General features: G+C 40.4%; 1 protein-coding gene across 1 annotated transcript in view; it reads right to left on the minus strand.

Annotated features, from left to right (window-relative positions):
* Positions 1-365: 365 nt before the first annotated feature.
* APOB (apolipoprotein B) overlaps positions 366-12040 on the minus strand; it is a 50263-nt gene continuing 38588 nt past the window's right edge. Inside the window, exons 26-29 of the mRNA XM_023511812.1 lie at positions 4037-11614; positions 3517-3631; positions 3228-3411; positions 366-2269 (exon numbers count right to left, since the gene is read on the minus strand). Of these exons, the coding sequence (XP_023367580.1) occupies positions 671-2269; positions 3228-3411; positions 3517-3631; positions 4037-11614 (9476 nt within the window). The 3' untranslated portion in view covers positions 366-670. The remainder of the gene's footprint in view (positions 2270-3227; positions 3412-3516; positions 3632-4036; positions 11615-12040) is intronic.

Consider the following 12040-nt stretch of genomic DNA (forward strand, 5'->3'; position numbering starts at 1 on the left):
ATGCTATGGACTTGAGAACCTGGAGAACTGGTTTGATCTTCTTTTCCCATATTCCTAGATTTCCTCTATTCATTAGTGGTGGTTTAATCCTGAGAGCCCTGTCAACTGGTTCACTTATTTATTCGTTGCTCACATGAAGTATTGTTGAGAAGAGATATTCTTAGATTAACATTAAATAATGAGGAGTAAGGGAAATAATGCAAAAATTGCTGGGGAATTCGGGGAGGGGGGTTAAATTGATACGGGTGAGTGGGGTCCATCACAATGTGTGTTCTTCTAGAGGTTTTGAAATGCCAGGACATTTGCACCAATATGCAAATGTTTTGGCATTTTGTTGTCTTTTCATACAAATGAACTACATGGAATGGAATAATACACAATAAACACTCCATTTATTTGTTTTCCCTCCCCACAAGTTTAGCAAAATAACTAAGATCCTGATTTTCTTTAACTTACAGAAAGTATCATCCCCCTGAGTACACAGACTGTCAGAGCCCCTGTGCTAGCTTGAGTGCAGGTTCAGTTCAGATGTGCTTCTGCTGGTGGCCAGCTGCCTGTCGCAGAGTGGGCTCAGAATATGGTTTTATCAATAAATACAGCTTGAAAATTTTCCTTGCCCTATGAAGGTTTCATGGGAACAGAAGAATAAGTGGGGATTGCTTTTAAAAAATTACAAGGTAATAGTAAGTTCTCCTGGTGCAAACTTTATGTAGGGGCTCATGGCTGTAGTTGATTGCAGCTTTTTCAGTAACTCCATGATGTATCTCAGAAACATGTGGTAGTTTTGAATGGACAGGTCAATCAATCTTTTGGACTCAGCAATGAATTTTTCATAGTAATCACAGAGTTGGTCTGAAAAATCCTGCAGTTTATATCTAAACTGCTGGTGGTAATCAGAAATGATTTTCTTCATGGCAACAGCCCGGCTTTTAATTATTTCCTGAGCAGTAGCAGAAAGCTCTGCAATCTTCTCTTTCCCTTTTCCATCTGTATCAGTAAGGATGCTAAGATATTCCTGGACCATTCCATACATACATTGCTCAACTCGACTTGAAAGCTGGGAAATGAAGTCAGCAGCACCGATGGTGAATTTGGAATGGAAGTCCTTAAGAGCAAGTACTAGGTTCTTGATCAGGTTAACTATCTTTTCTTCAAGTTCATAATATTTCACTGTCCAGCCCACTACACTTGGATCAAAATATTCTTCACGAAGTGCCTTTATGTGCTTCTGGATCTGCTGTAACTCCTGAGAAGCTTCCTGAAGTTTGTTTTGCACAAGTTCATTGAACTTACCAAAGTTAAAGGATAGGCTTTTTTTCAGGGATGCAAAAACATATCGAATGTCATTAGTGAGCTCAGTAAATTTCTTCCTCTTTAAGCGTTTGATTTCTCTTTCTATCTCTTGGAAAACTCTTTGTAAAATATTGCGAAGATCAACTAGCATTTCTGTGATCTTGACAGACTGGAGGTCATTAAATGCCTCTTGGACTTCTTGTGATAAAGATTTTAACAATTTTTTACACCTCAGGATTATATCTGTTAGTTTATAGCTCTTTGAATCAAAAGGACATATAATCTCTAGGTCTTTGATTAATTCAGAGTTCTCCACTAGGTCTTGGAAATAGACAAACAACATTTCTAACCTATTATGGATATTTGCGTGTACCCTGGATAGTACCTCCCCTCCTTCCCTCATGGCCATAGTGAAGAGCTCATCTCTAGTGTACATCTCGGGTTTCCCTGGGAGCTGGAATCTGCCAGACTTCAGGAAATGAATGAATGAATCAATCAGATATTGGACGGTCACATGGTATTTTTGAGTAATTTGTACTAAACTGTCAAACAACTTATCCTTGAGTCTCTGGAAATTGACTCGGTCCTCTTGACCCAACGATTCCTGGTACAAAGTCTGGGCCTTTTCCTTCCATTCCTGGTAGATTCCAATAGTGTCACTGGCTTCTCTCTGGAGCTGCATCTCCACCTTATCAATTTGCCTCATGGCCCCTTGATAGGCCCAGTCAGCATTGTTTTGCAGACTTCTTCTTACCTTTGAAGAAGCATCTCTCAGGGTGAGTCCTGTGTGCTCCCGGTGGTACTTGTCAACATAGTCATAAAGGGCCTCTGTGGCCTTGGGCACATTGTCCTTCAGAGAGGTTAGCAATCTAGAAGCTGCCTCGTCTTCCCAATTAACTTTGATCTGAAGATCCTCGTCAGATTCCTGGTCCCTGAACTCTATTTTGAATATGGTGAATTTTTTATCTGGAGAGGACTGAATTCAGTAGGAAAAAAAAAAAAAAGAAAGGATGAAAAGAACATGATGTTTTCAATTACCCTGATTACATAATATATTGCACTAAAACTTCATTACCAGTTGAAAGTAAAGATCAGAGGATCTCTATATTCTGAAGGGAATTTATCTTTCATATGTCAGTTCACGTGTTTGTTTTATGGTTAAACAAGTCTACTGTTGTTAATTCCTCTTTATAACACGGCCCAGAAAGGATAAAAAAATATGCTTGGCATTTGGCATTTTGCACAGTGACACTTAATAGGAAGGCTTTCCTAGGACTAAAAATTGGAAGAAGAGGAGAAGGAAATGGAACCAGGAGAAAGGGGGATGAAGAGACAGGAAAAGACAGAGTCAGGGAAAGAAGCAGCAGCAAAAAAGAAGAAAGTTCAGAGCCACCCAGCAGAGACCCAGAATGCTGATATCAGTACTCATTCTCTATGCTCGTAACTAAGTTCAGTAACAGTAATGGAATCAGCTTAGGTCTCCTTCTCTTGTAACAACATCTTTGATTTGGCCTGATGGAGTTTGTGAAAGACATGAGAAGAATTTCATGGATCTCATCTACAAGTTCTATTATGGGGAAGAATTTTGAAGTCATAATATTCCAGAAACCACTATCTGAAAAATGTACTCTGGCTATGGCAGAGTTTGCCTTGGATGATGCTGAGGCATAACTCTCATCTTTCTGGATTTTCCCAGAATCAATAAAATAATAGTCTTAATATGATGTCATGTGCACAACTAATAATGAAAATCAATGAATGACTCATTGTAGTACTTGCTGGAGAATAGCTTCTCAGAGAAGTTCAACCTGCTCTCTGCCTGTCTTTTACCTAGTCTGGGAAAGTTCTAAGTTAATATTTTGTCTGGAATTAAATGTATCTGCCCCAATTCTCGACTTGCTTTTGGGGGTGTGTGATCCATTAGATGGACTCACCTGAGGGCGGTAGTACAAGTTCCACTTTAAAAATTCAACATCTTCCTCCAAGTTCATGTCCACAGTGCCTATGGCTGGGGAGGACGCTGAGGAGGAGAGGGATTTCTCATCTTCTTGGTAGCTCAGATGGAGATCAGTGAACGCTGGGCTGGTGATGTCAAGGCGAGCTTCTCCTTCCCATTTGCTGAAAAAAGAAAAGCAGATAAGCCATCATGAGAGGGGTAAGGACATGCTAAAACCTCCACAAGGAGTTTTGAAAATGGATAAAGTTTCAATAAGAGCTCCATACTCAAGTCCTTTATATTTGCCATCTTCTTCATATTTTGCACTGAAGTCACGGTGTGCAAATGTTCCTTTGGTCTTACAGACTAATGAGCCATTTTCAATTTTGTGTGTTCCCACAACTGTAGAGGAGAGATTTTATATTATGTTAGATTAATAACTATAGGGGATAGATATTCTTATTGTGAAAATTGGAAGAATTCTATCTTAACCAAACACCTTACTTACATATTTTAAACATGCAGTGTACAGTTCACAGTTGTCTTTAAATAAATAGCTAGAAGACATTATTAGTCCCAAAATAGTTACAGAAAATCTACTTTCTTTAAAACTGTTCCTTTTGAGCATCAGTAGATTTCCTATAGTTTGGTTTTTACATGTTGGGTATGCAGGTATCGCTTCTCTTATTTTAAATTTTGCTATAGAAAGTCCTTGTTCACTGAGTCATGACTAAATACATAAATTATTTACTTATAACTCTCATTGAAAACATAATATCTAGGAGAGGAGGAAGGCTATGCTCTTACCATTTAGGTCATATTCCAAAAACTGTATGGTGGAGCTACATGTGGAATCCAGGAATGTTTCAACATGATCAGCTTTGTTTTTCAAACCAGTGCTCCAAGTAGCATTATACAAGGGAGAGGCCACTCCAAAGCGTGCAGTCAGTGTTCCAAAGGAAGGAATGAAAATTCCTGTAGGTACAGAGAACTTAAAGGAAGGAATCTCAATAGTCTGCTCAGGCATGATGATGGTAGGCAACTCAAAGTTGGCAATCTTGTTGGCCACCTCATTTAGATCCAAAACAACATTGCCAACTGAAATACTTTTTGGAAGGGTGAATGGGGACACAGTTAACTGAAATTCAGGCACGGTTATGTCAAAAAGTGGAACTGAGGAATCTTCTGGTTGAGAATATTTTGTTAACACATCTATTTCAGGGAAGTTTACTTTGGGTAGTGTTGGTAGGTTGAGGGCAAATGGCGAAGTTCTTAGCTTCTTATAGATTTTTATTTCACTGAAGTCCAGTTTGTAGGATGGCACCTGAAGGTCTGTAAATGGGACTTGGAATGTAGGTGTGACAAGGACTGAATTTAGATCATTTAGTTTCAGGCCAGGGACAATGAATTCATTATCCAAAACTTTTACGGGGACTGAGAAAGGATAGCCATTGGGGTTTTTGGTATACACAAGGGCAGTTGAAGCACGAAGATACTGTCTCCTGCTAGTGCTGGTTGTTACATCCAGCTTTAGAATGTCCCATAAGTTCTTTTCGTAAACTGGTAGCATGATATATTTCAGGAAACTTAGATGTCCTTCTAAGGATCCTGTAATATCAAGGTGTGCCTTTTCTTGGTCGTTGGAAAGCTCTACATGGTTCTGGAGAGACCCGGAATGAATCTGGACCTCACTTTTCCAGCTGACCTTCTGGTTCTTAGTGTTGGCATTCAGGGACACTTCTTGGCTAAGGTAAGGGATGTTAAGGAGGGAATTGTGCTGACTTGCACGGACCTGAACAAGGGCTGATATTTTCCATGGGGAAAGTTCCAGGGTAGCTATGCTTGTATGTTCTCCACCTGTGGAATAGAGGCCCTCTAGCTGTAGGTGGTTTTTCGTATTGTGCTCCCAGATGGCATATATGCGTTGGAGACTGGCTTCACCACCAACAGTTTCTTTTAATTCCAGTTTCCAGATGTCATCAACTTTGGAAGCCCCTTGCAATGTTACCAAAGACCGTGTGCCCTTGGAATTCAAGTAAGTGCTGGTCTCACCAGCAATAGTTCCTGAATATTCCCGTGAAAGGATTGAACCTTTGACATTTCCTATGGTAGATGACTCTATGGAAAAGTAAGAGGTGAGGCTTTCCAAGCTAAACTTATGGTAAACTTCCCCCTTAGCTGTAGAGTACAGCTTTGGGGAATTGAAATCATACTTTAACTCAATGGAGGAAGAGACAGTAGGTTTTGACTTGGTATTTCCATTAAGTAGTTGTGTGAAATTCATTCTCAAAATTGGAATTTGGACTTTTGCAGTTGTTGTCACTGATGCTTCCATGTTTTTCTTGGTTAAGCTAATGGTGCTGTCATGATTGCCTTCTACATATTTGTTATTCAGAGACAGAGCCATGGCTAACTTCAACCCTCGTTTTCTTGTCAAACTTGAGGTGCCCTCTAATTTGTACTGCAGGGCATCAATGACAGATGAAGAGGCAGAAAGGAGATGAGCAACAATATCTGATTGATTGTAAAGTCCAGCATTGGTGTTCAGTGTGATGACAGTTGATTTAAAGGAGAAATCATAGGTAATATTGCCCATGGCTGGAATAAAAATATTGCTTACGCTACACAATTCCTTAAAATCTGGAAGAGAAATCTTGAGAAGATGCTCAGGGACACGAAGGACTGGCAGCTCTAGGGATGGAAGGACTAATGTGTTTGAAAGCACATGGAGGTCAGAACTCGGGAGGGTAAAACTAGGGGTGCTGATTGCTTTTGGGATCACATAGCCGAATGTCAACATCTCTACTGTGAATGGAGACACTTCAATATTGATGACTGGAATAGTGTATCCAGGAATTTGAAAGGTCCTGGGAAGGTTGTTGGATGATTCTTCAGCTTTGTACTTATCAAACTTAATTTTTGCTTCTTGATAGGATTTGGTGAGAAAACTGAATGCATTGTTCCTGGCTTTCTCAAAATGACTGTTAATGGAATTCATGTTCTGACGGACAAACTCATAAAACACACACAAAGGATTTGCGATGGAATGCTGGTCTTTGTTTTTCTTATACTGAGCCTTTGCACTTAAATCAAATGATTGCTTGGTTGTTTTCAAGACTTTCTTCAAGCCTGTTTTTTCCCATAAGGAGAAATCTTTCAGTGGTGGAGTTGTGATTGTTGTGTAAGGTAATGTCATTTCTGGAATTGTTAAAGGAATGTTTAAGAAATCCAGGTTAGCTTCTCCATTTATTCCTACATGGGCCTCGATGATGTTCTTGTTGTTTCCAGCAGAGAAGTTTTGATTGTACTTATACTGATTGAACCTGGCACTTGCTTGCCAACTTGCTTGCTGGACGCTAGAACTCAGAAACAGTGCATAGTTATTTAAGAAGTCTATCTTCCCAGTCAACTTTAATGGAAAACTAACTTTCAAATTCCCTTCATTGTTTGCAGTTGCAGCAATCTCAAATGAATGGGCTGAAATGGAAAGAGAATTTTTCAAAGTTCCAATAACTTTTCCATTTAAATGAGCATCGTGGTTACCAGTTACCTCTGCCTTCCCTTCCCTGAACAGTGCTGTGCCTTGAGCAGTTAGAATACTGCGGCCCACATGCTGGGATTCAACTTGTGACTGGATTTCAAATTTAGAAAAGTGGAGAAAGCCAGATTCATAAGCCAAGTTTTGGTTTACTCTTAGGTGTTTGCTATTGATCTTATTGGATAATCCAAAGGAAGTGGTGAGTTCTTTCATAGTGAAGTTAATTTGTGATTCATGTGTTCCCTCATCTGAGAATTTGGGGTAGGCCCATTTCCATGATCCTGTTCCAGAAGAAGTCCACGCCACATGTCCAGCTTTCAACAATGTCTTGATTTCGTTGCGTAGATCAGCCTGACTAGAGAAGTCTAGTTTGGGGATGTTCAATTTGTGAAAATACTTAGTGTTGCTATCCAGGGTAAGCTGATTGTTTATCTTGACAATCACACCATTACTAAGCTCCAGTGTATTCTTTTCTGTGTGTAAACTTGCCACGATGTCTGATTTTCCCTCAATAGCATTTTCAAAAAACAGCATTTCACTCCTATGTTCTGTTCTCAGATACTTGCTGGAGAATGTCATGGATTCCTTCAGAATCAGTGGATTTGTCTTAGGGTGTGAGAGTTGTGCATTTGCTTGAAAATCAAAACTGAGAACTTCTAATTTGGACTCTCCTTTGGCAGCAATGGAAGCTGCAATATCGGCTTTGTTTGCCGAAGAAGCAGTTACATTTTGTATGTCAGCGTTGGCATCCAACGTGAAAATGGGAGACTGGATTTTCAAAACGCTATATAGCTTGCCAAAAGTAGGTACTTCGATTGTGTGTGAGAAATGGGGAAGCTGGAATTCTGGTATGTGAAGATCAGGAACTTGAAAGTCACTATGGTTGAGATTTGGGATTAGGAATTCTGGAACTGTGATTTCTGGTAGATGGAAGTCTGGTAGGGTGATTCTAGCAAGGGGACTGTCTTCTACCTTCAGATCCCTCAGATATACTTCTGGAACTGGCCACTGCAGCTCACCACTGAGCATTTGGTCAATAATTCTGATGATCTTTACCTTTATTTCTACTAAGTCAATGGTAAAGGAAGGAATGTGAAAGGTATTGAGGATGGTAAATTCTGGCGTGACAAACCTGGATGGGATTTTTATATCTTTCAACTCTTTGAAGTTTATTTGAACTGACTGAATCCTCAGATCTGTCAGGGGGACTATGAAGTCAGGAGTCTGGAAGGTAGCTTGCTGAAGGGCCCGAAGGCTGACTTCAAAGGCGGGCATGACGCCAAACACAGTCTGGATTTCAGGGACAGTGAACCCTTGTTTTACCAATGCTTTCACACTCTCAGCCCAATCTGGGATAGAATACTGCTCTGCAAAGTCAGTAAGGTTCTTAGCAGCAAGGGTCCACCAGTCAGAAAGGTAGGTGACAAGCGTGTTGTAGACCTGGCCTACCAGAGACAGGTACCGCTCAAGTTCCCGCTGAATGTCCATGCGATACATTCTGTCCCGTACATCTTCTAAGGTCTCTTGGAATTTGGCTTTCATGTGAACCAGAGGTGCTAGATCTAAAGCAACCTGTAACCAATCAGTCATTGAGGATATTTTGGTATCCTTTAAACTCTCCAAATACTCTGAGGCCAGGGTCTTGGAGTCCTCTACAAATAGTTTGAGTGCTTCAGCTTTCTGTGGTAGTTCCAGAGCCCGAATTTTACCATTGATTCTCTGAGTCACCTCCCGGACTTTGTTATTGGTTTCATCTACAAACTGGTGGTAATTAAATGACTTTAATTTCTTTATCAACATGTCAAGGACTCTGTTTACCTCTTCCATGAATTTTTTAAAAGACAGTGCATCAAGCTTCTTGACAGCCTCATCAGTGAGCCCAACCAATTTCTCAAAGTAATCTTTTATCTCAATTTGTTGTAAGACATTGCTTAGCTTCTGAACAGTCTCCTTTAACTTGTATTGGTGGGCCAACTGGACTGACTTATCCATTAAAACCTGGATTTTTTGGTCTAGTCCATATGCCTCAATTAACTTGTAGACTGTGGCTCTAAAAGCATTGATTTTCTCAGTTACTTCAAAATCTGTAATAAGACTTAAAACAAAGTATTTGACATGCTCAAGAATATTGCTTATTCTTGCAAATGTCATTGTAGTTCTCGATTGATCTAAAAGCACTTTGAAGTCAATAGCCTCAACCTGTTGTTTTAATTTTCCAGCAAAGTGCTGGAGGTCTGTATTCTGAACGTGTGCCTCGAGTTGCTGCAATTTTTCTTGTAAATGAACTCTGATTTGATACTTAGTATCCACATTTTGAATCCAAGATGCAGTACTACTTCCAATTGTACTGAAATCAATATTTTCAATAAACGAGTTTAGATTATGGATTGTTTTTACTAAACTTACACAGATGTGATAATGTTCATCAAGACTTTTTAATTTTTCAATGATTTGATCAATCATCTTAGCAACAGTTATTTTAAAATCATGTAAGTCATAATTATCTTTAATATACTGATCAAATTGTATCACATATGTCTGCAGTTGAGATAGTTTTTCATTAAAGTTGATTTTGGCATTATCCAAAGCAATTTGTAGATCATTTGCTGTAATTCTATAATTTTTTGTAAAAGCAGTCAGTTTCTCGTTGGCATTTGAAACTTGTTTCTCCCAATCCAATGAATTGAGATAATCATTAACTTGCTGTGGGAGCTTTCCCACAGCTGCTCTGTATTTCCCCACAAATTGATCAATATTAACACGCTTCAGTTCTTTCTGTATGGCTTCCAGTGCAGTTATAATCATTCTTCGATTCCTCTCAAAATATTCTGGCAGGGTCTTAAAAAATGGGAGGCTGATGGTGTGGACATCTTGGTTTTTATCATACTTTACAAAAGCAACAACTGTAAATTCTTGGGGCTTGTCAACAGCATCTTTCATCTCCAAAGCATCAATGACATTGACCGGCTCACTGAGAACAAGTGGCACCTTAATTGGGTAGTCTAGTAGAGTCAGGTCAGCCAGGGCACGTCCACTAAGCTCCACACCGATTTTGTCTTTAGTGTTGTAAGCTTCCAAGTCATGGCTGTATTCATTGTCATTAAGTTGGGTCTTGAGTTTCCAGGACCCCATCTGCTCAGCTGGAGTAAGCAGGGCACTGACTTTGTGATCCAGAGCCATACTGATGCTTTTCTTAGACTTCAGATGGTGACTTGTGGATCCTTTGTAATCATGAGAGAAAGTAAGGGCCAGAGGTTCTGCTTTCAACAGGAATTTGCTATACAGCTGCCCCGTGTGTTCTCCCCAGAGAGCTAGTTTCCCATTGCAGTTTGTGTGCGTGTCAATGCCCATGGTAAACGGGGCCATGACAGAGTGGAAGACATTGCTGAAATGCAGTGAGTCTGAATTATAGTTTGTACTGATGTCAATGGCTGAAGCCAGCCCCGCAATGTCTGTGCTGAGCCGATGGCTAAACTCTGCACCCCAAACCTTAGCAACCGTGTCTGCTTTATAGGTTGCAGATAAGGCAGCATAAGAAATGCTGTAGATGTGTTTTATTTCATTATTTTGATAGGCTCCTTTTAGGTTGCCACCCACATTCAGCTTCAGAGGTTCTAGTCGCAATTTCCCAGTGTTGGTCAGATCCAGAGCATTATATTTTAGGTCACTGTTTAAAGTAGTTACCAGAGAATAGGGCTGTAGCTGTAAGTTAAAATTTTGCTTATAATACTTGTCAGAGCTATAAACGTTGTCCAGTTTTGAAGAGAAGTCCAATGACAAGCCTGCGATGTTTAGACTGTTTGTGTGGTCGAGTCTCATCTCGCCGTATGAGCCCATCAGGTCATTTGAGAGCTTAAGTCCTTCTCGGCTGAGTTTGAAGTTGAAAATGTTTTTGCTGTCAACACCCAGAATCATGGCCTGATACGCACTTCCCAGTGACACCTCTGTGAGGGCGGCTTTTCCATCTAGACTGAACTTTGCACTGTCTTCCCTGAAGCGGCCATTCGCTGTCAATTTCACATGTGCCCCAGACAGGCCCAGCTCTGCGTTCAGTTCATTCTCCAGCACCAGAGGACTGTATTTCAAGTTGGTTGTTGCACTGGTAGACACTCGACCCTGGGCAATCCTTAGTGTTGCCTTGTGAGCAGCACTGTTAATTCTGTCAGTGCCCAAGATGTCAGCATTTAATTCAAGACCATGGGAATTTAGTAATCCAGAAAGCAGGGTGAAGAATCTCAGTGACCCATAGTCAGCCTGATACTCAGAACGCAGCAATGCATTTTGCCTGGAGAGGGTCAGGTCCATCTTGTTAGAAGTGGCAAAGTTCTCTGACTTCCCATTGGTGTCAGATTTCAGGGTCAGCTCATAGTTCTCATATTTCAGAGAAGCAGTATTTTTAATGAGGCCACCTTGGAGGTCCGAGGTGGAGGTGAGGGAGAGGGTGCCATCTTCGTATCTTCCTGTCATCTGGTTGGTGCCCTGGAGGTAGGTGGAGTTAAACCTCAGATTGGACTCTCCACTTAACTGGCCAGTGATAGGATCCCTCTGATAAGACAAGTCGTATATCCCTTTAGCATGGATTGAAGAGACTCTGAACTGCCCGTCAACCTTGACTTCCTTGACATACAAATGCTGTTTCTTTTTTGAGTCCACATGGACTGAAGCAGACATCTCTGGTCCCCAGGCACTAGATGCATCAAATATTAGTAAGCTTTTTGAGATTGGGCTCTTTCCAACTTTTTCTACGTGACTGAATTTGATAGTTGAATCTAGAAATTTGTGGCGCAGGGCCCCATCACTTGATAGCGTGAATGCATTCCTGTGGTCGTATGTTGTTTCTCCAGATCCTAACACAAAAATTAAAAGACATTGGTTAAATTAAGTAATTCACTGCCAGAGCAATCTCTAGGTTAAGAGTCTTTTAAGAATAAAATCCCATTTATCTGAGTGAGTAGACTTCTCCATCTATAATGCAAACATAAAATCTGAGAACAGAAGGCATTCCTCCAGGAAGCCTTTCCTGACTACCACAGACCTTACTGGGTTCCTGAATTGAGAGTTCCCTCTGGACCTTATGCTTACATATGACACTCTATCATAGTACCTCTCACAGTGAATTGTAGTTGCTGGTTTCTCTGCTACTGCCTAGTGGAATATTTAATACATATAATACATTTAATAAATATTTACATTGGTTGAATACATGAAAAGACTTCCAAGTAGCAAGGAATTTATTTGTAAGGAAGCCCAAGTCCTTTCCCTCATTAGAAGAG

This window comes from Otolemur garnettii, unplaced genomic scaffold, assembly GCF_000181295.1.
Source record: "Otolemur garnettii isolate 467f Iridium unplaced genomic scaffold, OtoGar3 scaffold00022, whole genome shotgun sequence".
Classification (NCBI taxonomy): Eukaryota; Metazoa; Chordata; class Mammalia; order Primates; family Galagidae; genus Otolemur; species Otolemur garnettii.